Genomic DNA, 27,666 nt, shown 5'->3' with positions numbered 1-27,666 from the left:
GTTGGCAAAAAAACCGCCAGGCTTAAATGGGACTGGGCCGGCCACGACTATCGCATGCATCCGGATAGGTGGGCTAACATAGCCACCAAGTGGATGCCGACGAAGAAGCGAGGGCCGGGCAGGCCCAGGAAAAAAAAATCGCTCCCCCTCTAACATTTGAACCGTATGTTTAAAATATATAAAAAAAGTCACAAAAGTAGAACTTTATAAAGACTTTTTAGGAAAATTATTTTGAACTTGATAGATAGTTTCTGAGAAAAATAAGGAACCCTACACTGAGCGTGGCCCGACACGCTCTTGGCCGGTTTTTTTTACTTTTATTATCATATTATAAATAGCCTTACTTCAGAAGGAAAATAAATAAAGGAAATAACAAAATGATAATAATTTAATCTGAAAATTGAGAAACAAGTGTATATTCTAATTCAGGTTTGGTTTTAGTTGTCATCGTCTGGAAGTGGTGGTTTTGACTGGTCATAACTGTAAATCACAAGGGCCGTGTAGCAATCATAAACTGAAAAAAAAACAGATAATTTATAATGGATCATGTTTAACTGGGCCCCTAATTTAGTAACATTTCACACCAAATAAAATCCATTTTAGCACCAATTTAGGTAAATGAGCACCAAAATCAGTGTACCAATTTAATGAAAAATGATAACCAAATATTGTAACTTTTGTTAAAGAAATAATTATTAATAACCCAAAAACTGTAAATGATCACCAATATAGAAACACCATTTTAATGTGAAATGGAAACCGAAATTGTAACATTTTGCCGTGCTAAAGTGCATAACACCCAAAATATTCGTTGTCAACCCAAAAATAATTAATGAACACCAATGTTGTTACCGCATTTTAATACAAAATGATTCAAATACTGTTGGCCTAAAAGTAGCCTGTGTGTGTGGGGGTCGCAGTTCTTACCTCACCTGACCCACTTTTTGGTAGCAGTTTTCGTCTGTGTGTGGGTCGTAGTTCTAACCTAACCTAACCCACTTCTTGGTAGCAATTTGTCTGTGTAGGGGTCGCAGTTCTAACCTTTTTTTTTTTTTTTTTTTCGTGGGGAATGCGTTTACGCATACCGCCGGGTCTGAGGTGGTGGGCGACCCGGTCGGTTATGTTGGGCTCGAGGCTGTAAAGAGTCCCCCCTACCCACTAAACCCCACGGTGTCCTCTCACCGCTTTGTGTGCGGGGTCCCGGGAAGCTGTAAAGTGCATCCGCGGCCCCGCAGCGGCCATCCTGGATCAGAATCCCTCGCTGGTCGGGCCATGAGCCGACCGGTCCTCACTGTGGGAGCGCTTCCCGGACACAAGGGTCGCACTCTCCAACTCGAGAGCCAGCGTATTGGGCGGGGGCGCTCTCATGCATCCCTCGCCCGCTGGCTGTCTTTAGGGTGGCAGGTTCCGCTCGTGAGCGGCACGTCTGCGACCTGTGCGGCGGCGGCGCATCGGGGGTGCCTCAGCCTGGGCTTCCCGTTCGCGCTCCGCCGCCTCTTTCTCGTTGAGGACGTGCTCGCTAAAAGAGAGCAGAGCCTCCCACCCTTCCTTGCTGGCTACCATGGCCCGCACCACCACCGGCAGCGACAGGTCCGGCCCCACCTGGGCTATCACCTCCTGTCGCTCCGCCTCCCATGCCGGACACTCGGCCAACGTGTGCTGGGCCGTGTCTTCGCCCGCACCGCAAGCATGGCATACCGGCGTCGGCTCTCTCCGAGCGATCTTGTACAGGTACGAGCCGAAACAGCCATGGCCCGAGAGTACCTGCACAAGTCGGAAAGTGAGCACGCCATGCTCACGGTCCAACCATTGATGTAGTACTGGCCGTATCGCCTCAATGGTGCTCGCAGTTCTAACCTAACCTAACCCACTTCTTGGTAGCAGTTCGTCTGTGTGGGGGTCGCAGTTCTAACCTAACCTAATCCACTTTTTGGTAGCAGTTCGTCTGTGTGGGGGTCGCAGTTCTAATCTAACCTAACCTAACCCACTTGTTGTGGTGGCAGTTCATCTGTTTGTAGATCGCTTCGCTGTCTAAAGAGACTGGTCAAAAGCGCTGTGCATGAGGTGTGGTGTGCAGGGGGTTTATCCGGAGGGGCTACTAAATTTGGTGTTATTATATTCGGTTATATACCTATATGCATATTTTTTGGTAATTAATTATTTAATTAGGTTACAAAAGCGCATTCATTTGGTGCTTAAATTTGGGGCTCATTTACTATTTACTATTGTAAAAAATATTGTGTAGAAGAAAATTTAAAGTTCGAATTTTTCATGATGTACCATGCAAGTAGGGTTTGCAAGATCCGCCGATTTTTCGGATCCGGATATTTCGGATCTTAAGATTTGCCGGATCCGGATATCCGGATATTTCGGATAAAACGGATCCGTGTTGAAAAGGTCACTTTTTATAGGGGTTTCGTCAAATCAAAGCTGATTTTACCGAAATAAAATAATTTAAACTCGCAAAACGACATAAATATAGTCTATTATTGCTCCATTAACTTTTTAGACGAACTTTTAACATACAATTGTGTCGTTTAACTTCAAACTCGTGTAAATCGATTCGGTTTTAGGATGATTATACAAAAAAAGCAGAACGGATTTACCCGAGTTTGAAGTTAAGCGGCACAATTAATGTCACTCCCATTGTACAGTACAGCATATAACATTAAACAGTAGGCCAATATTTTTGTTTAACATACATAAGCTAATGCAGGGTAATTTACCTCCGTTTTACTGGGGCGTCTATCCGTAACCACAGCCAATAAATACATCCATGCGAAATTGCAGATGTAGAAAAAAAGATAAAATAATATAATTTTATTGCGTATTAGACGTGTAAAATATGTTACACATATTTAGTTATCATGTACTATTTTCAATTGTTTTTCTGAACTTATGTGCAAAATGTCAGTCAATGTGTGTTTTGATATTTGCCAGTCGCTTTTCAGTGAAGCTCTAAGGCTGGCAGCGCACCTCCAATCCTTCTGGTGTTTTGGGTGTCCATAGGCGGGAGTGATCGCTTACCATCAGGCGACCAGTCTGCTAGTTTGCCTCTCATCTTATTAAATACAAAAAAAATAGATCTGGATTCAGCTTATAAAATAACTAGCGACCCGCCCCGGCTTTGCACGGGTACTATACCTACATGTAAACCTTCCTCTAGAATCACTATCTATTAAAAAAAAACCGCATCAAAATCCGTTGCGTAGTTTTAAAGATTTAAGCATACATAGGGACAGAGAAAGCGACTTTGTTTTATACTATGTAATGATAGTGATTACGTATATAATTATATTAATTACTTCCATGATCTCTAATTCATCATTAAGCTTAAAAACATCCATGGCAATCATTTCTGCTTTATAGAAAATTAATAATTTATCGTTATTCCTGCGGGATGCATCCAGTTAGAAACGAACACAGTTTTAAAAACAATGATTTAATTTTCATTTTATTTAGTTTGTTAACATATAGTTTTATGGATTCATCGCATGGCGTAATGTACCAAACCTAACCTATCTTGAGTATTTGAATTAAATAAATGTGAATAAACATTTTAGGCGACAAAATACAGGAAATAATTCATCAATTTCATTCGAAAATTATTTCTGGCGTGGATAGATACCCATATGTAACGGATCCGTATTATCCGTTTTATCCGGATCCTATGAGACCTCGGATCCGGATCTCAAATTTAACGGATATCCGGATAATTCGGAATTCCGGATATCCGGATCTCAAACCCTACATGCAAGTCATGCAACTGGACTCATTTATGACTGGAAAAGTTTCATATTATAATTATATTTTCTACTCGTTGACTTTAATCTGTCAATTAGAACACCACAGCCTAAACTATTATACGTGCTGACTTTTCAGTGTTGGATAGTCTTTGACATTTAGGGTCGGTTGCACCAAATGTTCGGCATGCAATATCCAGTTTGTATATAAGATTCTTGGTTGCACCAAATCGTCTGAGCGTTCGTTAAATTCTATGGTATGGGAAGTTCCTTAGACATCTGCTGCGAGACGATCATGTGTCTGTCAAATGTGGTTGATGCAACTGGCCCTTAGTCAACTATAATATTTCATTACACTTTACTTTTATTTAGTTAACTAAAAAAAAATCGAAAATAGAATTTCATAGTGTGAACGCAAACCCCTTCATAAACTATCACTGCAATGTTTCTGGGATAACTTTCGTGCTTGTCGAAAACCCTCTCTCGGCCTAACTAATTCGCCGTGTCATTATGGACATACTACACGCAGCGGGCCTACGGGGCCCTCCGAGTACAATATAATAACGCGTTCCGGGTGCTGGTGGGGCTGCCCCGCTTCTGTAGCGCATCACGGATGTTTGCTGAAGCGCGCATAGACTGCTTTTATACAACTTTGCGCAAACGATGCACATCCCTGGTGCGCCGGGTGCGGGCCAGCCCCAACCCCCTCCTGTGTTTGATAGCCGAGAGGTTGGACTGCCCATATTTAAGGCATTGTGAGGACTTGCATGTTTCTAGAAGTACGTATTATGTTTAACCACTAATTGCGTGCTCCTAGAAACATTGCCCTAGTAGTCTAGTATTAATGTAAATAAAATAAGTACTAACATAGCTCTTAAGTGCAGACTAACCATAATACTATGAGTCACACTGTTACTCGAAATAAAGAATTTATTATTATTATTACTACTGTGTAATTTTATTTGTTTTTCTTATTTAATATAAGTCTTAAAATTCGCTTGTCTTATTTATTTCATCAGCTCTATACTAATTTGCGATGTCTGGCAAATTTTTCTGCATCTCAAAAACACATTTTTTAGGGTTCTGTAGTCAACTAGGAACCCTTATAATTTCGCCATGTCTGTCTGTCTGTCCGTCCGTCCGTCCGTCCGCGGATAATCTCAGTGACCGTTAGCACTAGAAAGCTGAAATTTGGTACCAATATGTATATCAATCACGCCGACAAAGTGGTTAAATAAAAAGTGGAAAAAAATGTTTTGTTAGGGTAAAGCTACATGTAAAGTGGGGACTGATTTTTTTTTCATTCCAACCCCAATGTGTGATATATTGTTGGATAGGTATTTAAAAATGAATAAGGGTTTACTAAAATTGTTTTTTTGATAATATTAATATATTCGGAAATAATCGCTCCTAAATGAAAAAAAAGTGTGTCCCCCCCCTCTAACTTTTGAACCATATGTTTAAAAAATATGAAAAATCACAAAAGTAGAACTTTATAAAGAATTTCTAGGAAAATTATATAGAACTTGATATTATGTTCAGTAGTTTTTGAGAAAACTGAAATAAATGTCATATACAAAGAAAAAATGACCAAGGCCTCCAAGTATTCGATGCTGGATTCGAACCAGCGTACTCCGTTATAGTCACGGATGCTTAAACCACTCAGCCAACCGGTCACGGCGGCAATGGTCGAAATTTTCAAGTATATGACACAATTACCGAAGGCTTTACGGTGCCCCCTGGCCATCTCTGAGGTGTAACCGGAACTAGTTCGACCTCCTAACTGAATCAAACCATGTGATTACGAGTTAGCGAAGAGAGATGGCGCCACCATATTCACTCTAAGACCAAATTAAATTATTTCATAGGAAATATTTTAATTTGTGTTTTTAGTAGACATACTACTATTATTACTACTACCTACCTACTATTATTATTATTACTAGTTCCGGTTCTACCTCAGAGATGGCCAGTACCTCATACTTGAAAATTTCGACCCTTGCCGCCGTGACCGGTTGGCTGAGTGGTTTAAGCATCCGTGGCTATAACGGAGTACGCTGGTTCGAATCCAGCATCGGACACTTAGAGGCCTTGGTCATTTTTTCTTTGTATATGACATTTATGTCAGTTTATAGTTAAAATAATAGTAGTATGTCTTCTAAAAAACACAAATTAAAATATTTCCTATTAAATAATTTACTTTGGTCTTAGAGTGTTTTTCAGAAAAATACGGAAAACTACGGAACCCTACACTGAGCGTGGCCCGACACGCTCTTGGCGTGTTTTTTTTTATCTATCGCGTTATCCACCAATCAGAGACGGTTATTAAAAACAATTAGTTGCCAGGCAATTGGAACGGTTAACGACGCTATTAACATTAATTTTAACTTGAATGATGATATTTTTCGTCAATTGATGATGAAGATGATGACTCATAGAAAACTACCGCGTGTCTAGATATTATGTAAGTAGGTTATAAGAACGTAACTTAGCATGTTAGCGTACACTAACAACTATGGACTGTAAACATTTTTTTTAAGAGTTTCACTTCAAAAAATTGCATATTCCTGGCATCAGTCTAGCATTTTTACATCATCTACATTTTTGAATAAGTTACAAAATTCCTCTAAATATCTTATTTGACTGGTCTACGTATATTATTGACACTTACTTGGTACGACAGTTGCCAAAGGTATAGTGAATATGTAGTTTCCTTTTATTGCTGCCATTATGCCAAAGACTAAATGGGCGATAGCCATGAATGCGAGATCCCAGTAGTACTCGTTCCACCATGAAAAACGCCTTGGAGGCTGTAAAAGAAATTCAAATATAAGTTCCGTTCTTAAAATTTACATAACCGTTTACCTAAGTGAAAACTAGGAAACTATTGATTCTGAATAGGGAATGGGATCGCTTGGCATACTAAAATTAATAACTTAAATACATAATTTTTAAGAAGAAAAACCGCCGCTTTTGGGGTTCTGCTGAAAGATACTTGCGAATGTTGGATTGGATTATAATATGTAGAAGTGTGTAGGTAATTTTTAAAACTGCTTTTAATATAAACCTTTGATTATTTGATGGAAACACACATTTAATGAATATACATACCTACCAGTAAGGTTTGATGAGTTTCCTCAATTCGGATCGACATCGATATCGGATTAGGTACATATAAGAAATCGAGCTTTACAGAATTTGACTTGAAACTCAATAATGTAAGCATAACAAAGACAACTAATGATTTGTTTTTTGTTTTCTGTGGCAAATATTTAAATTTTGAACTGCGGTTCACGCGGTCACATAGGAGTTTAACACAAACACAGTTGGTGTTGTTGTCCTACTCTCCGAAATATTTTATAAATTATGTTATGTTTATTCTTAAGTATTTTTTTTCCCCGCACAAGCTCGGAAACACGTGTTTTGTCCTTTAATACCAGCTTGGCAGAATGCATTTTATCCACTAGTGACATTGAATGTAGCCATTTTTAATGCTTTAAAATTGATAAAAATGAGTGAATCTAGTAATGACGATGTTTTACCATATGTGGAACTACTGAAAGCAGCGATAAAGTTTTTTGCGTTGTACATTCTTCGTTATAGTGAGGGGAAAAGTTTTGTGTTATACACGAGTGCAAATTTATTTTACTTCTCGTGTGTAGAAAAACTCGCAAGCTCAGGATTATATTCTCGAACCACTCGCTTTGCCCGTGGTTCAACTATAGAATCCTTACGCTAGCTCGTTTCGTTAGGTAGGTAAATAAAGGACGTAAACTGTATCGTTTTATAGCACTAAACCCTAAATAGTATTCAGTAAAGATGTACAACATACCGTGACATTCCAACGCTGGAATCCACCCACTATTTTGCTGACTTTCACGTATTTCTCTGTCAAATGACAGCACTGCACTTTTCGACACACGTTTCTTGGTATTTCACTACACTTATTTAAATCACTTTGAGTAGTTTTGTTAGTTATTTCCTAGGAGAATCACTGTTTTTAAGCCGTACATTTTGTTTGTCGGGGCCGGTCGTTTGTCGAGAACTGGCATGTTTGACAGCTTTGACATTTCTAGAGGCGTTTGACGCGCCGCAATCTGTTTGTGATGAGCATCATCACCATTGGCCACAGCATCTGTTGTAGATGTTTGTTGCAGCGCTTGTGAGGAGGAGGTGGTCCTCGCGTCCACAGGAGATACCTTCTACAACCCTGCACGTGCCTCCCGGGTGGTGCTAAACGAGTACTAACACCGAACATCGGGCGGCAGATAAAATAACCCGACCACTGCCAGGCCGCTTGCGGACAATGGACTAGTGCTGCTATCAGCAAGGAGAGACAAATCAGGAAACACCACGCGCTCACGATTGCTACATACACATAAAGGAGACTGGCCATTATACGACGCCTTCGGGGAATCTTGCAATAGTCTCAGGTAACCCTAATAACAGTTTTAGTGGTATGGCAGTCATAGTCTCAAAGCCTCTCAAAGACAAAGTAGTCGGGTATGACGGCATCAGCGACAGACTACTTAAGCTAAAATTTGAATCGCATCCATACCCACTGAACATGATCACTGTACATATGCTCCCACATCATCATCCTCGGAAGAACGCATCATGGAATTTTATGGTACTCTGGAATCCACCTTGCGCTCAATACCAAAAAAGGAACCGCTGATTATTCTTGGAGATTTTAATACTAAGATCGGGACTACCACTAACGGCCTAGCCACGACAATGGTCTAAGGCGGCGAGCGGGGCGGCTGGGCTGCGCGGGAAACGCGCGCGGGCGCTAGCCATGCCACGTACTTTTAGAAGCGGCGGCAGGACCTAGGAGCGGCCAGAACGTTTTCATATTTAAAAACATGTTTTTTACTGTCGAATATGACTCTAAAGTGCATAGAATGCTTTAATTAGTCAATTACGTCTTGTACAAGAGAATATGTGTGATGACTAAGTCCATGGAATTTATTTTATGGCTAGTTAAATCTTATCTTATCTTATACTTTTAAACGAGCAATTCTTGTATATTTATTTATTTATTTATTTATATATATATTTATTTACACTGACGATCTCGGAAACCGCTCTAACGATTTCGCAGAAATTTGTTATGTGGGGGTTTTTGGGGTGAAAAATCGGTCTAACTTATCCTTAGGTCCCGGAAAACGCGAATTTTCGAGTTTTCATGCGTTTTCTTCGCGCGCCATCTCGTGTGCAGTAGTTGTACTGTTAAGACAGAATTCTTTCGGTCGATGTAAGTACTATTTATTGCAAACACTAGATGGCGACACAGGTCAAGGCTAAAACGAATAGAAAAATACACTATTTGAGTTTTTGTGGCGAAATGCGCGCCATCTCGTGTGGAGTAGTTGTGTTGTTAAGGCTGAGAATTCTTTCGCTCGATGTAGGTACTATTCATTTTTGAACTAGATGGCGACACATGTCAAGGATACGAAACAGAACCGAGCGAAGCTCGGTTGCCCAGATATTGATACTTAATATAAATAAACACTTAGAATTTTTTTTACAGTAAATACGAATAAATACTATACAAAAATATGTTTGAAAATATTATTACATACTACATACGCGAAAGTACAATTCAATTTTCATTAAATAAAGGTTTCGGGTTCAAGACGCTCATAATAAAAACAATAGTTATTTGTTTTACAAGGGGGCAAAGTTGTTGTTTAACCGCACGTGCCAATATTGATACCCGAGCAAGCGAAAGATTCCAATATTGAACCGCGAGCGTAGCGAATGGTTCAAAAAGTGGAATCTTGAGCGTTGCGAGGGTATCAAGGCACGAAGGTTAAACAAACTTTGCCACCGAGTGAAACACAAAATTTTTCACCACACCAACACTATGAAAATATGAACTGTAAAACATGAAAATAAATAAAATACTTCAATTTATTTAACGTTTATGATTCAAAATCATTATTTATACGTGAATTCCAATACCCAGCTTTAGACATCAAGTTAAAATTTGTATGAAAATACTTTGCACTCTTGTGGATAAAATGCAATTTTGCTATCTGTTTTCGAATAGCAAAGAAAGCCTTTATCAGTTGGTGTGGTGAAAAATATTTTGTTTCGCGCGGAATCGCTAGCCCCATCTAGCCGCCTAGGCCGGTCGCGCCGCTGTAATGTCGTGGCGGTGCGGGCGCGGCGCGCTGCCGTCCTATCACTAGAACCCCTCTAAGCTGCATATTACCAGTTTTCATTTGGATAAATATTCTTAAATAGGAAAGAATTCCCCATCGACTGGTCTTGGAATCATATTTTTATCATTTTTAGTTACCGAGATACAGAGTCGACATACCTCGCTAAGTGCACTATTTTATAACCCTTTTCAATAGTATAAAACCGCAAACCCACATTTGTCTTCTATAACTTATATTAAAGCGCTTAGCAGTTGTTTATCTTCATAGTTTTATCACACGATACATAACTATAACAACGTTACTTGACATAAGCTTCATAAATTCCCATTAAAGCCGTTTAATTGCGTTATTACATTTTATAACATTCACTTTTTTAAATAAAATACTACGCTTAAACACGGCTAAAGTCCTTTAGCCGTGTATTTAAAGACTTTCATTGTAATTTAGGTTACAAATACATCACTAAAACCTAGTTACTGCGCTTTACGGTGAATTTATTACTAAAAAATATTCATAATGCCACACTGAAACAGGACAAACCAGCAAAACTACGCTAAAACCCCGCTAGTTGTAAAAGTATACCTTCCAAAGTTATTGCGCCAGTCCGACAGTCGGCCGAGCGGCTCGCGCGCAGAAGGTTGTGCGAAGGCTGTAGTGACCGGTGAATGAACATTTTCTCCTTAAAATGTTAAGAAACCGAAGACCAGGTAAGTGTTAAATATCTTTTTTTTAAGGTTTTTTTGAAGCACAACTTGCGTTTTGCTAACGTATTATCACACGTTTGCCGCGACAAGTAAATACCTAACTAATAAGTTATTCGATCAAGAGCCCAGTTAAAACTATTGTGTACAAATAAAGCGTAAACAAAAAAGTCAAGAAATTACATTGTACCATCCTATTGCTATGTAGGCATTGCCATAGCCACATACATTTTGTAAGCATTTATTTACCTTACAATGTTTTAGTACCTATGTAGGTATGGATTACTTGCGCAACATTATATTACCGTCAAGCTGATTTAATAATGCAGTCAAAAATCAAATTCATTAATGTTATTTCTTTTAGGCTTGTTACGAACTTCAGGATACAAACGATAACAGAGATCTGCGAATAAAATGAATACCGAAAAACCGACCACAAGTCATCACATCAGCAGTAAGTTTAATAAATGTAGAACAGAAGGGGATTGCTCAACTCGATCTTTACCAAGGAACATTCTATCGTTGTGTATTGTTTCAAGAATTTTTGAGATACTGATACCTCAGAATTCTTTGCCTAACTTAGCCACGTCGAACGTTTCTGCTTTAATTTTCAATGCTGACGAAAATACATCAATTTTAAAACTCCCTTTTACTGGTCCAAGCTAAAACCGTTGCTGAAGATCATCGAATTTGGGTTTATCCTTCGTTGTAACAAAATCGAACAACGTTTACTTCTTTAATCATTCGTAAAATGCTCCTCATCTTGATTTAAGGAAAGAAGGTTTTTGACTATTCCGTCGCAGACGCATTGAAACTACAAGTGATGACTCGAAAGAAGAAGAACTCTATACCTAACAACACGTAAAAATTGTAAAATGACAACATATGTATCATCCAAAATGAAGCTTTATCTTGATTTATCCGCTCCAATTCATACAAAGAACAGAGAAACAGACTTAAATTTAACCTAGTTAATACAATTTTAAGCAATGATGCACCTGATTTTACCAGAAATTGTTAACAAAGATCTCTATATTGATTCTAGTTTAAAGAAAAAAAAAAGATGTATGATATATAAGTATTCTGCTGTACCAATTCATTCAGACCCTTCAAATCCAGAAGTTTTACATACAGAAAAGGAGAACTGACCTACACATAAGTATATATAACCATTTATCGATGTAGAACCACCGTCGATATAGAGCACTACACTCGTAATATTAATATTAATAATACAACTGTCGAAAACCAAACGCACAAAAAAAGAAAAATACATTTTAAGAAGAACGGAATCAAGCGGAAAGAGAGAAAATTATTATGTCAAACAATCCTAAATGTATTTTGAATTTTTGAAGTATAAAATAAATAAAGATTGCTATTTTCACTTGCTTGGCGAATAATAAATGAAATCCGTGTTTCTTTTTGTAAGAACTGCCAATGTCAACCGTTTTTAAACTTATATAACTCGGTAATAAAAACATTATTTTAATAGTGTATTGTAGTAATAATACGAATAACTTTGGATATCCAAGAGCAACACCTTTCGCCGTGTCGGTATAGCAAATTGATTTGTTGCAATGTAAAAAGCGAATTTTATTGTTTCATATTAATGTTATGTTAGTTTTCACTAATGTTAGAATATTATATTGAGTTTAAATATGTTGATTTGTAACATAACTTATAACGAGGTTTTTTATGCATGCAAATAAATGGTTACAATATCATACAACTGTCTTTTATTCATTTAACAAATTGAATTGCTCTTGAAACTTAGTGCAGGTACTGCGGGTAAACGGGACATTGCTAAAATGATAAACTCCTTTTAAAAAGAATGACAATGCTAAAACCTAGTAATCGTCGCTGGTTTGTCATATAGCGGGCTTTTAGATTAGGAATGCATACAAATTATTTCGATGTTAGTAGTCATTGCATAGCTTAAAAACGGTTACAGCATTTTTTTAGAGCATATACGATAGTATAAAATTGTTTAGTGTCTTTGCGGTTATTAAGCTATGTTTTTAGATTATTATGCAATGCTCAGTTACGATTACTATAAACACGTAAATTTACTTTGCCGTTATTAAGCCATGTTTTATGTATTATTCAATCCTAAAAAACGGCTAAAGTATACTTAACCGTGTTTTAACAGTAAAATCATACATATTTTAGGAATTATTTGCATAACTTAAACACAAAATGGCGAATTTCTAATAAATTAAACAATATTTAATTAAACTGATTTTAAATAATGTTAGCGTGAATTTAGTTTTAATTTAAGAATAAAAGAAATCTGGACTAAATCGACACATTTCCTAGAGATATGGGTTTTTATGTTTTTTGCCCATATCTCAAAACTATCATTTGTGGGTTAGATGGGTTTTAGTGATAGGACGGCAGCGCGCTACAGTTGTTTAAGTCGCGCGCCGCCCCGCGCGCCGCTCCCGCGGGTAGGCCCGTATAAACCCGCGCGCGATTTCGAACAGCGGCAAGGTCGTGGCATGCCTCGCGCGCGCTGCGTTTTTGTTTTTGTGACTTACCGCTTGCCGCTGTCGCAAGACGCCTTAGACCATTGTCGTGGCTAGGCCGTAAGGATGATCATAATTACTGGGTTGGTAAGAAAGTAATGAGCGAATCATAACCAATATTGTAATTTTTATTTAATTTATTATTTTAATCATTTATCAAAAATATAACGGCCTTCGTTATTTACTACTTGTCTCCATCGTTCTGGTAAAGAATGAATAGCATCGGCGAAGAAGTTCTTTAGGTTTAGATTCAAAAAACTCAGCTATGTACTGTCGTAGATGGGCTTGATCATCGAACTTTTTTTCATTCAAGGCATTGCTTAGCGATCTGAACAATGCGTAATCCGTAGGTGCCAAGTCTGGAGAGTACGGTGGATGAGGTATCACTTTCCAACCTAGCTCCAATAGCTTTAGCCGAGTCACTTTTGCAATGTGTGGGCGAGCATTGTCCTGTAAGAAAAAAACTTTAGCACGCTGTGGAGGATTCTGACAGATTTTTTGTTTTAAATTTTCAAGCTGATTACAGTATACTGATGCGGTAACAGTCATTCCACTTGGTAGGAGTTCCCAGTGAATAATACCATGAATATCCCACCAAACGGACAGCATAACTTTTTTCGGGTGAGGCTCTGTTTTTGGTGCCTCTATTCCTTTTTCGTTTGGAGCTAGCCACTGACGTTTGCATGTGTGATTTATATATAAGACTCATTTTTCATCTCCAGTGATAAGATGGTCCAACCAGTTGAATGTGCGGCGAAAATACAGAAGTTGTATGCAGATATCGGCACGGCGATTTAGTTGATCTCTATCAAGTTCGTGCGGTATCCAAACACTATATTTGTAGTTTTTTTCCAACTCGTGTAAATGTGTTTCTATAGTGACATGAGAGCAGCCTAACTCGGTAGCAAGAGTACGACTCGTTAGCCTCGGATCTCCTTCAATTAAGGTTTTTAATTTGGCTACATCAATCTTCACCGGTCGACCAGACTTAGGTTGATCTGATAATGAAAAGTCGCCACTACGAAACCGCTGGAACCATCGTTTCACCGTGGCCTCAGACACAACTTCAGGAGCAACACGCTGACATATATTACGCACTGCTTCGGCGGCTGAATGGCCAGATTGAAATTCATATAGTAAGCAATGCCTTACATGCACTTTTAATTCGTCCATTTTCTTCCTTATATTAGCTCGGCGACAGCTAGTGAATGACTGACGAAAAACTGTGCGACTCGCCCTTTATATACTTTCGACCATAGAAGATTCTAGAACTCTCTCAAAAATTTTATGTGGAATTCAATCGATCGCTCATTACTTTCTTACCAACCCAATATTAGAGGCATAGTTGGTAAGTATGGACTGGGCACTCGGAATCAAAGAGGTGAAATGCTGTTGGAATTTTGCGCGGAAAATCAAACTAGCGGTCATGAATACTTGGTTTCAACAGCATCTTAGACGCCTCTACATGTGGACAACTCCTAACGGAAAGCACCGGAACCAAATTGACTTTATCTTAATGTATCACCGTTGGAGATCAGCTATATTTAATTTTGCTGCTAAGACCCGACCAGGTGCAGATTGAGGTAGCGACCACCAGCTCCTTACAGCGAAACTCAGGATTCGCTTGAAGAATACGAAACGAGCAAACCTGAATAAACCGGCCCTGCTTAACACTCATGCGCAAATAGATTTCCATGACAAACTCCAATTAAAACTCCAAGAGACAAATTATGACCCTTTCGAGTCCGCCGGGTCAACTTGGTGCTCCTTCAAAACCACTGCCCTTGAAGCAGCTAAGCAAGCAGAAACTACTCACAAAACTGCACGACCTAAAGTCGACTGGATGAGCGCTGAAACTTGGAATAAAATCCGATCAGGATAGATGCAGATACTCAGAACTCCAAAGAGAGATCCAGAGGCTTTGTAGGATAGACAGGAATGACTACATCAATAGAATATGCACCGACCTAGAAAAGGCTTCACAGACAGCACACACGCGTGACTTGTTTCAAAAGGTTAAATTACTCGCAAGTGAATTCAAACCTAAGCAATCGACGATTAAAGACGAGAATGGTGCAACATTAATGGAGAAAAGTGCAGTCCTAGAAAGATGGAGGTAATACTGTCAGCAGCTTTTTAGTGATACCAGGGATGAAGATACTAATCCAACGGATTACGTAGATAGGGAACCTGACATTCTTCTGAGTCAAGAGGAATCAGCTTTTCAGACGCTGAAGCTCAATGCTTGCGGTAGTGATGGCATAACTGCACTGATGCTAAAAAGTATTGGAGTTGAGGGGTGCAAATTTATGCACAAAATCTGTGAAAATGTCTGAAGAACAGGTGTATGGCCGGAAGACTGGACCGAATCCACAGTAGTGCCCCTGCACAAGAAGGGATCTACTCGCAAATGCGAAAACTACCGCACCATATCGCTCATATCTCATATCCCATGCTAGTAAAGTCTTCTTATGAAATTTGAACAAGCGACTAGACAACTCCACTGCCAAATTAATACCACGAGAACCGGCAGGATTTGTGAGAGGTCGAGGTACTCGCGAGCAAATACTCAATGTGAGGCAGTTAATAGAGAAATGCAGAGGGCACGACGTCTATATGGCTATGTGCTTTATTGACTACGCAAGGCTTTCGATTGCATCAACTGGAGTAAAATGCTCGACGTAATGGGCGAAATGGGGATACCGCAACACCCAATCTTTCTTGTGCAAAACTTGTACTTAAGTAGCGTGTCTAGAGTACGAATAGAGGACACTGTGTCACAACCCTTCAAAGCTGAACGAGGAGTGCGGCAAGGCTGCATCTTGTCGCCGCAGCTGTTCATTCTCATCGGTGAACATATAATGAAAAGAGTTTTGGAGGGTTGGGAAGGTGGCATCCTTGATCCCAGATTGTTGGGCAAAAAATCAATAACCTTCATTTTGCTGATGACACGACCATAATAGGTGCCTCTGAAAAAGAACTTGCAGTCCTGCTGAGGAGGATTGAGCTGGTCAGTAAGAAGTATGGACGTGAGATAAACAGAAGTAAAACGAAGTTGATGTTTGTTGACCGCCCGGCAAAACGTAAAGAACCAACGAGTTGCACGATCTGGAAGTGGTACACAGGTTTGTTTACTTGGGATCCCAAATAAGCGACGATGGTGAATGCGACCAAGAGGTGGTTAGAAGAGAACAGATGGGCAAGGCTGCGGTAAAACGACTCGAGAAGATATGGGATGGGAGAATAGAAGCATCAACCGCAAAACAGAGATCAGACTTATGTGGACCCTCGTCTTCTCCATCTTTTTATACAGGTCCGAAACCTGGACCATTAAAGCAACAACCCGCCGCAGAATAGATGCGTTCGAGATATGGTGCTGGCGAAGGATGGTCCGGATCTTATAAATAAATACTTAAATAAATAAAATAAAATTATTTTTATTGCCATAACTGCCAATACAAATACATGAGAAAAAATTAGACACAAAATGGATAAAAACTTAAAACAATGTAGCAAGAAATAAGAATAATAAAAAAACCTAACATTAACATTAACTACATCTTAAACTATATTTACAGTTATACATTTTATAGGTAGGCTTAGGCAATGGGTACCCGTCTCAGCTTGTTGCCAGATAGCCTGCCCGATCACTTAAAATTAGAAGATAATAATTTATTTAAAACTAGATTATCGAAATGGTTACTGGACAATTGTTTTTATAGCGTTAAGGAATATTTGACTCGTGAAGCTTAATTGTAATTGTTAATAATTCAGATTTACTACTTTTAATTTATTATTTATTGCAAACCTTTGACATTTAAAATCATTATAGTTTATTTAGAAATTTAGAACTTGCAGGACACCTAATTAATTTGTAATTTGTTTATTCAATGTGCATGAGATAAATTATTTAATATTAAAATGTTAAAAATTTGCACGCCTGCATGCAGGTTGAATATGCATGGAAAACTTAGCCATAAGACCTACCTTGTTACCATATTCAAGCAAATAAAGATATTTCATTTCATTTCATTTCATTTCATTTCATTTCATTTCATTTCATTTCATTTCAGATATATAGGTACATATATACCCAGCGCTGGTTTTCAGATATGGGTAGTCATGAACTGAACGCCGTACAAACGTCTCTATTCTTGAGGAACTCGGCATCAAAACGCGACTCTCCACTATTAGCACCCAACGTGTGCTGGGTTTCTTCGGCCATCTGAGCAGGACCGCACCAGATACCTAGTCTAGAGAAGCTCACAATCACGGGACGCATGGCAAGGAAGCGAAGAAGTGGAAGCATGTGCACACGTTGGGCAGACAGAATAACGTCTGTGACAAAGACCACTTTGCAAGTTTGCAGGCTAGCGTGCACCGGGCCCAGGATCGAGTGGCGTGGAGACAACTGGTGAAGAGCGTCCACATTCGTCACGTCCCTCAGCCATGAGGATACGACAAAGAAGAAGCCATTCAGATCTCATATCGGCACGCTTCTCCCAACCGTCGATCTGGATACCAAAGTTGCTCATGTCCCGCTTACAGGAGTCCTTGAAGCGTAGAGTGGGACGTCCGACAGGTCTATTTGCGCCCGCTATTTGACCCAGCAATACTTTCTGCGGTAATCGCTCAGGGTTCATACGACAAACGTGGCCGAGCCAGCGAAATCTTCTCTGCTTTAAAATCATCATCATTATCACTATCACTATCACTACATAGTATAAAACAAAGTCGCTTTCTCTGTCCCTATGTCCCTTTGTATGCTTAAATCTTTGAAACTACGCAACGGATTTTGATGCGGTTTTTTTTAATAGATACTTAGAGTGATTCAAGAGGAAGGTTTATATGTATAATAACATCCATTAAATAGTGGAGAAGTACTGTTATTTTTGAGGTTTCTAATGTGATGTCGTAAATAATTACATGCGGGTAGATTATATTTATTTGTTTACCCCGAACATTTATATAAATTAATATCGGGTAGTTTTGTGTTGTTTACATCTCCGGTGACATTTTGCTGGGGCGTCAGTCTTCCGCGACCACGGCCAGTGCAACCTGGCCGAAACGTTGGGAAAAAAGGTAAAAATAATGTTAATTAATCGCATTCGACCTGTATGTGACTTTAAATATGTGTACAAAGCGCGAGAACTTAGTGTTATCTTGATAAGGGATAGGGATAGCGATAGGGATAGCGATATCACTACATAGTATAAAACTAAGTCGCTTTCTCTGTCCCTATGTCCCTTTGTATGCTTAAATCTTTGAAACTACGCAACGGATTTTGATGCGGTTTTTTTTAATAGATAGAGTGATTCAAGAGGAAGGTTTATATGTATAATAACATCCATTAAATAGTGGAGAAGTACTGTTATTTTTGAGGTTTCTAATGTGATGTCGTAAATAATTTTTTCATTTTTTCCGCTTACATTGCAAACGCAGGCTGAACCCTACGAGTTTTATCAAAATAATGTACTAAGTATTGTACACATTGAAAAGGTCTACAGAAAAGTCCGTGATGGTATTGTGGTCCGTGGTTTATGGATAACCCACAATAACTTTTTTTTGTCATTTACTTTTTACGACAAATAATGGCTAATTTTCGAAGCGATTGTAACCAATACAGCATTAATCCTTAACCAATTAAATACCTTGAATACATTGTTCATTTAATATCCATACTAATCCATACTAATCCATACTAATATTATAAATGCGAAAGTAACTCTGTCTGTTTGTCTGTCTGTTACGCTTTCCCGCTTAAACCACGCAACCGATTTTGATGAAATTTGGAACAGACAATCTTTAGACCCTGAGACAGAACATAGGCTACTTTTTATTTCGAAGAAAAGGGATGAAGGGGTTGAAAAAGAGGTTGAAAGTTTGTATGGGATTTCTTAATTTTAAAAGATAAATGTTAACTTTGATAAAACCAATTTCGTACAATTTTGCAATAGAAAAGAAGTGCCTGAATTAAATGTCAAATATAATGATCAAACTATACACGAAACTGATGTAGTAACGTTTCTAGGTATAGTTGTAGATAAAAATTGCTCATGGAAACCACAAATTGAAAAGAAATGCAAAAGCTTAAATAGTTTTGTTTATCCGCTCCGGCGACTTGCAACTTGTGTAAACAAGGAAACTGCTCTACTTGCATATCATGGCTATGTTGCGTCCTTACTAAGATATGGAGTCGTACACTGGGGAAACTGTTGTGAAATAAAACGACTCTTTATCTGTCAAAAAAAGTGCATTAAGGCGATTTGTAGGAAACCCTCATCTTGCAGGAATCTCTTCGCTGAACTAAAACTGTTAATCTTACCATCCTTATACATTCTGGAAGTCACCATATTTGTCAAGTCAAATCAATCCTTGTTTACGAAATTGGAAGACATATGTAGCTTTAATACGAGATATCCATTAAGACTAGTAAAACCTAAGGCGACAACGAAACTGTGTGACAGGAACAGTTACTGCATGGCAATAAAAATTTACAATCAGGTCCCTGAAGACATAAAATCCCTGCCTTATAAAGCATGTATATCAAAACTGCGTAATTGGTTGTTAGAAAAAAGATTTTATTCAATTAATGAATTTTTGACATTATAAAATAGATAGGCTTATTACTTTAAATTTATTGAATTATTTCTTGTAATTTTATTATAATCATGACATTTTAATTAAGTATGAATTGTGTGGGTAAATTATTAAATTGGAAATGTTTGTATTTTTCTTACTATTCTAATTTAAATATTATAATTAGTAACGTAGTGAAATGTATGATATGCATGTTAATTGTAAAGCTATATAGATTAATTGATACTATATGTATGTTCCTAGATTAGTTAAATCATATTTGCACGCTTTTTATAGGCAAAATAGTTGAACGAAATTGTACCTCTTGACCATCTTACTGTACACTATTTTATGCAAATAAATTACTTACTTACTTACTTACTTACGTGCTTTCTTCCGGATGGGACGGTATCTTTCATTACGGACCCCTACTATTAGGGTTCCTAGTTGACTACGGAACCCTAAAAACCAGCACGTTTTAAGTCCTGTTGCCTCTAGATTACACGTTAACTAATTAAGTAGGTACTTACCTTTTTTCTTTCGTTCCATAAGAAGATTATAGCGTCAGGTATTGCAGCCAAGTTCATAATAAAATACAGATACCACTTAACACCTGAAATAATAAAACAGTATTAGTACAGTCAGCATCAGAAGTAGCGGATCAATTGACGGTTCAGAAGTGTCTACCATTTTGTAGCAATAAAACGGTATTCAATTTTAGTTCCAGCAGACGGTGACTCGCCCCCAAAAGATGGGTCCCCAGTCCCCACAAAAAAGCGACATCTAAGATGGCTCAACGGCAACACCGGTGTGTCAAGGGTGTCGAGAGATGTACACCGCATTCAACCCAGTGGCTGTAAAGCCACTGTGCCAATTCGCGTCTTAGGCAATACCTTACGGATAACAGAGCTCCCCAGGAGCACTCGGGTACGTGGGGTCGCTGTTCCACAATAGCTCGCCACAAGCTGCCCTGTGTTGACTGAAGTACCGTTTCGTCACTAAAAATTGGTAACAAGCTTCGAAACGGGAAAAAAACATTTCGTAACTGACTTCAAATTGGGACTTTATTGGGATAAAACCCAATCGCTTGTGTGTAAGCACTGTAAGCAAAGTACCTTAAAACCGAAATAAATTACACATATGAAAGAAAAAGTGACCAAGGCCTCTGGTGCCTGAGGCTGGAAATGTTGGAATCGATCCAGCGTACTCTGCATTCGCGGCAATTAGAATCAAACAAGTACCTACCTAAACTTTACAATACGCCAGACTTCCAAAAGAACAATAAGTCAATAAGCTTTGAAGAATTGGACATAATATATGGTAAGCTTATTTATGAGATACATATGGACTCGTGGAAAATATTTACATTAGTTGAAATTACCCACCAGTCTAAATTGCCCCCAGCCCCCACACCATTAGATACTTAAGTGGCTACCCATCCGTCGTCGTAGGGACATCCACATTCTGTCTCTTCTTTATAATGTTTTGTTTTCTCCATCGTCCCCTCCTTATCTCTCAGAACGTTTTAAATTTTTGGCAGATGGCAGTGGGCACCGGCTTCGTTCCAGTGCGAATCTCACTCTAGGTATCCCACCCCACAAACATCGGTCATATAATAATTCGTTTACGGTGTACTCGGTCAAACTGTGGAATTCTTTACCACCTCCTCTTCGACAGTGTCAATCGATCGCATCGCTGAAGGCGAATCTAACGCTCCGTCTTGCGTGAGCGACGGGCGACGCGACGCGACGCGACGCGACGCGACGCGATGCGACGCGATGCGACGGCGATGGCTCAAGGTCATCGCGTATCCATCGCGCGAAACTTCGGCACTAGCATTTTGGTGATTAGAATCACAAGATTCGCCGTCTTTCACAATGTGCAAATGGTCTAGCGGGTTTGACTTCTAGGTGGAATCGTTTGCGCCATGAGTGTCGTGAGTTCGAATCTCGGCTCACGCAATCTTTTTGCATTTTTATTTACTTTTTTTCTTTTATGTTCTACTAGCTTTTGGCCGCGGCTTCTCTTGAAAGACAAACAAACAAACAGACACACACACACTTTCCAGTTTAATCAGTATGGATTATTTGATTTTGTTTACCTGCTTATTTCTTTCTCTAAGATTCTACTTTCTTATTTTTTTTTAAGAACTTCGGGTTTTATACTAACAAGGAAAGTTTTAAGTAGCACACAATAATACTGCATTTTGTTTTTATTAACTTAATGTTTATTTTAATCCATACTAATATTATAAACGGGAAAGTGTGTGTGTGTCTATTTATTTGTCCGTCCTTCACGGCAAAACTGAGCGACGAATTAACGTATACTATTTACTTATAACGAATGCTATTTACTTAATGTTGAAATGAAAAAATGTCATACAGTGTAACCCAGTGTTTTTTAATGCTGCCATCTAGTGTCGACTGTACACTAAGAGCCCTTATTCCAGCGTTCATCACGTGAAATAGCCATTGATAGATGGCGTTGGCGCTCGGTACGCGAGCCACCGGTAACGCAACACACAGGCAAGAATGATCTTGATAGTTTTGAATTTAATTGCTACTAACAATTCTTTTGGTTTCATGTGTTAACTTTTTTGTAAAGTTTACAAGAGATAAGAATATATTATTATTATATGGTACCTACTAATTGTAAGTAACTTAAAATAAACAGTTTCAAAGAGCTGAGCTGTGTGAAAAAAATTACATGTGTTATTGGCCCGGCTAATGAGATCAAACATGGTCGAGTTACGATAAGTAGAATAGCAGTTCTGTTATTCATTTCCTGACTCGATCATGTGACCTTGGACATCATCGAGATCGACGCTGCTCATCAGCCCAAATGTAATAAGCCCAAACATAGTGGAGTTATTATGAGTAAAATAGCAGTTTTGTTGACCATATCCTGACTCCACCATGAAAACCAGAACCTCATCCTGGGGGCCGGTTTTTGAATTTCACATATGGGATTTGTCACTAAAATACCGGTTGAAAACAGTGAATTGCTTAGTATTTTCAGTGACAATTTTCTGAATTCGAACGCGTGAGACTCAAAAATCGGCCCCCTGGTCCCGAAATATTTATAATAATAATTCAAACTCTCATCAGATTTCAAGTAAAATTTCTTGGATAAAATTGCATGTGTAAAAATCAGGCGGACCGTATGCCTGTTTGCCACCAACAGGATCAAGATTTGTTTAGTCGCAGTACCTATACAGCACTTCTCAGAACTATCTAGCTGCTTACGCTTACGAGAGCACGGTGCGCCGGACTATCGAACGTAGGTCCACTGTCTATGAGCGCTGGGCGCAGACTGAACTGAGCAGTGAGCGGGCCCGTGTCAGCAGTGTATTTTATTCGAATTTTGTGTGCTTTAAAATAGTACATTACGATACAAGTGCGTAAAAAAGGAAGTTCGAAACGAGTGGCGATAAATTAAAACACTCCAGACACGAGTTACGAATTTCCTTTTCGCACGTGTGTCGTACGACGTTTTTCAGTACAGATGAGCCTCCGAAGTTTCGACCTGGCATATAATGAACCACTTCTCGCACTAGTGCGTAAAAAAAACACCATCTGTACTGAAATAGTACATTACGATACAAGTGCGTAAAAAAGGAAGTTCGAAACGAGTGGCGATAAATTAAAACACGACCGAAGGGAGTGTTTTAAATCGACACGAGTTACGAATTTCCTTTTCGCACGTGTATCGTACGACGTTTTTCAGTACAGATGAGCCTCTTAAGTTTCGACCTGGCATATAATGAACCACTTCTCGAACTAGTGCGTAAAAAAACGACCATCTGTACTGAAAAATATCTATCGACACAAAGGTATATGTCTTATATGTATTTTTTTTTATATGGCAACAAGAAGTTCTGGTTTAGGATAATATTATTATTTAAGAGTTACAATAAATGCAGGAATCGCAGGAATTACAATGAACGCCCCTTAAAGAGTAGTCTAATTATATTTTTTTTTGTATGGGTACCTTTCCTTGTTAGTATAAAAGCCGGAGTTATTAAAAATAAAATAAAAATAAGAATGAAGATTCTTACAGAAAGAAAAAGTAAACAATCAAATAATAGAAAATAAAAGAAACAAAAATAAAACTGCAAAAGCACGCCTCAGCCGAGGTTCGAACTCACACCGCTGGCGCGGCGTCCAGACGTCGAAACCGCTAGGCTACGAGCCCGTTGTAATAACTAGTTAATTTTGTGATCCTATTCACCAAAGTCAAGTGCTAGTACATATATCGTAAGGTCATCGCACTAGTGTTTCATATTTTTAGTTCACACTTAAATTTTAATATTTTACGCAGACAATCTCGTATCACCGTGTACATAATCAAAGGCTGTCAATACAAGTTACAAAAGTTGTAATTTCCTTACTTTTTAGGCACATTACTCCTTTGGTCAACTTATGTTAATTTGAATATTTTGAATTTTTATTATAAGAAAATATAAAGAATGAAATGTGAGACTAGTAATCAATCGTTATTTCTCTAGTCCGACCTCTCTACGTATTGAATTTGCTTCTAAAAATCAAATAGCTTGATCGCGCGCCCATCGCCATCGCATCGCGTCGCATCGCCGTCGCGGGCCGTCGCGGGCCGTCGCTTACGCAAGACACTCCCATATGAACACAGCGGTTTGATCGCATCGCGTCGCATCGCGTCGCTTAACATTCGCATGTTCATCGCTAGTTCGTCGCGTCGCATCGCCGTCGCGTTCCGTCGCCCACCTAAGACAAGTCCATAGAGATAGAAGGTTTGATTTCGTCGCATCGCATCGCATCGCGTCGCCGTCGCATGTTAGAATAAGGAATGAAAAATGTATTGTTATTATTTTGTAGTTTTTGTATTATGTGGGGTCTCGTCGCTCACGCAAGACGCGGCGTGAGCGTTGAATAAGCGTAAGCAAGAGGCCAGGATATTATACACGTTTGTATTGCGATGATGATGCTTCCTGTGCGCAATGTGAAGTAACAACAGTATGTTTTCGGTAGCGAGACCACTGAAACATAGTTCAAATTAGACATTTGTTAGTCGTATAAGTACATTGAAATCAAAAAATCCTTGTAGCTTTTCACCTATTCGCGTTTCGCCGAGCATTTCGCATTTGTAGTTTTTATCCTGGTTATGTAACTTCTCGTTGTGAGTATCACTGATATTACCAAGATATTGCTACCTACTTAATAAAATAATAGACACTATTTGCTGTCTGTCGCAGAATGCAAATGTCGATGTTGATATATGGTCCATTTGACCACGTATTATATCCCAGTGATATAGCCTTTTTAGGGTTCCGTAGTCAACTAGGAACCCTTATAGTTTCGCCATGTCTGTCTGTCCGTCCGTCCGCGGATAATCTCAGTGACCGTTAGCACTAGAAAGCTGAAATTTGGTACCAATATGTATATCAATCACGCTGACAAAGTGCAAAAATAAAAAGTTGAAAAAAATGTTTTGTTAGGGTACCCCCCCTACATGTAAAGTGGGGACTGATTTTTTTTTCATTCCAACCCCAACGTGTGATATATTGTTGGATAGGTATTTAAAAATGACTAAGAGTTTACTAAAATCGTTTTTTGATAATATTAATATTTTCGGAAATAATCGCTCGCTAAAGTAAAAAAAAGTGTGTCCCCCCCCTCTAACTTTTGAACCATTTATGTTTAAAAAATATGAAAAAATCACAAAAGTAGAACTTTATAAAGACTTTCTAGGAAAATTGTTTTCAACTTGATAGGTTTAGTAGTTTTTGAGAAAAATACGGAAAACTACGGAACCCTACACTGAGCGTGGCTCGACACGCTCTTGGCCGGTTTTTTTAAAACCATTAAGTAATACAATATGCGACCCAGGTAAAATGCGACTGAAACTATTTGCGGCCGACTGAAAGTTGTTGTAGTCCTAAGGCACCCCAGAGGTGCAAAGGGCCTTCACAAGCTCGCGCCACGCCTTTCTATCTTCAGCGACCCTCGTGGTCTCGCTCCAGCTCAGACCAGCCGCTCGTAGCTCATTTTCGACGGACCGCTTCCATGAGTGAACAGGGCGCCCGGGGCCACGGCTTGCATTCTGCGGTTTCCAGTCGAAAGCAATGCTCGCATTATTTCTTCCCCCTCTCCGAAGAGTGTGTCCAATCCATCTCCATTTTCGTGTCGCGATTTCCTCGTCAATGGGTGTTTGCTAGCATATACTCCACAGGTCTTGATTTCGGATAGTGTTTGGCCAGAAAACGCGAAGGATCGACCTCAGGGACTTGTTGACGAATACTTGGAGCTTTTTCGTTAGGCCCTTTGTCACTCTCCACGTTTCGTAGCCAAACAGTAGCACAGATTTCACTATGGATTCGAAGAGGGAAAGCTTGATTCGACGCGTGAGCACATTTGACTCCCAGACGGCCTTTAACTGAGCAAACGCAGCCTTCGCCTTTTTTATTCTGCTGTCGATGTCGTCGTCCGCTCCACCTTTCTCAGTCAACACACTCCCTAGGTACACAAACTTGGACACCGAGTCTAGGCTCTCGCCCCCCAGTGTCAGCGGATCCGTTGAACTTGACTTCACACGCATGCTGACTGTTTTGCGTTTGTTAATTCGCAGGCCCATTCTGTCCGCCTCTTCCTGAAGACTTTCAAGTTTAGCTTCCAGATAAGCAAGAGTAGGCGAAATTAACACGATGTCGTCCGCGTAGTCCAAGTCTTCCAGAGCGTTGGTGTCCCATGGTATACCTCTTGACGTCGATACCACATTGCGCATGACGTCATCTAGGCGGATCACAAATAAAAGCGGCGATAAGAGGCATCCCTGTTTTACTCCGGCTGTAATGTGTATAGGCGCTCCGAGCTCTTTCTCATGTACTACCCTGCATGTGCTATCTTCGTATAAAGAGCGTATTATCCGTATGATGCAGGCAGGGATACCCCTCCTACCCAAACTTGCCCACAGCGCGGTCCACTTCACCGTGTCAAAGGCCTTTTCAAAGTCAACGAAAGCTAAGAACAGCTCCGTTTGCCATTCGACACATTGTTCTATAAGGATGCGTAGGGTGTTGGTGTGGTCTGTGCAGGAGCGACCCGGGCGAAATCCTGCCTGCTCTTCGCGTAGAGTGTCAGCTACTTTTGGCGCGATGCGATTAAGCAAAACTTTTGCCAAGACTTTGGCAGCAGCTGGGAGTAGTGTAATCCCACGCCAATTATCACATCGCGACAGATCCCCCTTCTTTGGGACTTTCACCAGGAGCCCCTGCTTCCATTCATCGGGTACTTGTCCAGCTTCCCATATACGGGTTATTAGGGGATATAAGGTAATGGCGCCTATTAACGTGGTACTTAAGGAAGATTTCAAAAGATACCAAAAAATTAAGGGTATCAAAGCTCATTAACGACCACAAATATTTTTTTTATGGAAGAGTATTTATTGAACTATTAGTTTTGAAGAGTTTTAGGATCATTTTAGTTTATTATATGTCATAAAATGATTATTGAAGCCAACATACTTAAATTTTCTATTACCGTGGTAATGAACAGGTTGCAGTTCTATTAACGCGAATAGAGATTTCATTACCGAGGGTATGAATGACAGTGTTTTTCTGCCATCGGTAAATAGAAACCCATCTCAAAATTCGGAGCGTAATACCGACGGTTGAATATACAAATTATGACAAATACATATACCAATACTATCCTCCTTTATGCATACCCACAGAAGACTCAGTTTCACCTAAGAAATCTGTACTTACGGTACACTAAATGTCATATTTTGATACAAGACTAATATGTCACTCGGTAATAGATACTTCTATAGGAACCCATTACCGACCCAAACAAATATTGCATGGATCGGTAATAGATTCTTATATATTCTATTACCGAGGGTTATCTGATCGTACCATCGGTAATAGGCATAAATTGGAGTATTATAAAATCTAATTCCGACCCATAAAAAC

General features: G+C 39.2%; 1 protein-coding gene across 1 annotated transcript; it reads right to left on the bottom strand.

The window, feature by feature from the left end:
* Positions 1 to 437: 437 nt before the first annotated feature.
* On the bottom strand, positions 438 to 26,477 carry LOC125236919. Its single transcript, XM_048143836.1, has 4 exons — positions 26,025 to 26,477; positions 7,576 to 7,725; positions 6,415 to 6,553; positions 438 to 514 (listed from the first exon to the last, which is right to left on the bottom strand). Exons 1-4 carry the CDS (start codon positions 26,475 to 26,477, stop codon positions 438 to 440), a joined length of 819 nt encoding a protein of 272 aa, XP_047999793.1.
* Positions 26,478 to 27,666: the final 1,189 nt, after the last annotated feature.

The sequence above is a fragment of the Leguminivora glycinivorella genome, chromosome 20 (assembly GCF_023078275.1).
Source record: "Leguminivora glycinivorella isolate SPB_JAAS2020 chromosome 20, LegGlyc_1.1, whole genome shotgun sequence".
Lineage (NCBI taxonomy): Eukaryota > Metazoa > Arthropoda > Insecta > Lepidoptera > Tortricidae > Leguminivora > Leguminivora glycinivorella.
The sequence above is the reverse complement of the archived record's forward strand: the minus strand, read 5'-3'. Positions and strand labels throughout refer to the sequence as shown.

Excerpts from the sequence above, each read along its gene's own strand:
- LOC125236919 (XM_048143836.1), bottom strand. The coding sequence starts at position 26,477 with ATGCGCAATGTGGTATCGACGTCAAGAGGTATACCATGGGACACCAAC. Across the intron at positions 6,554-7,575 it reads TCCAGCGTTGGAATGTCACG|CCTCCAAGGCGTTTTTCATG; the intron begins GTATGTTGTACA and ends TTTCTTTTACAG. Across the intron at positions 515-6,414 it reads TTTGGCAACTGTCGTACCAA|TTTATGATTGCTACACGGCC; the intron begins GTAAGTGTCAAT and ends TTTTTTTTTCAG.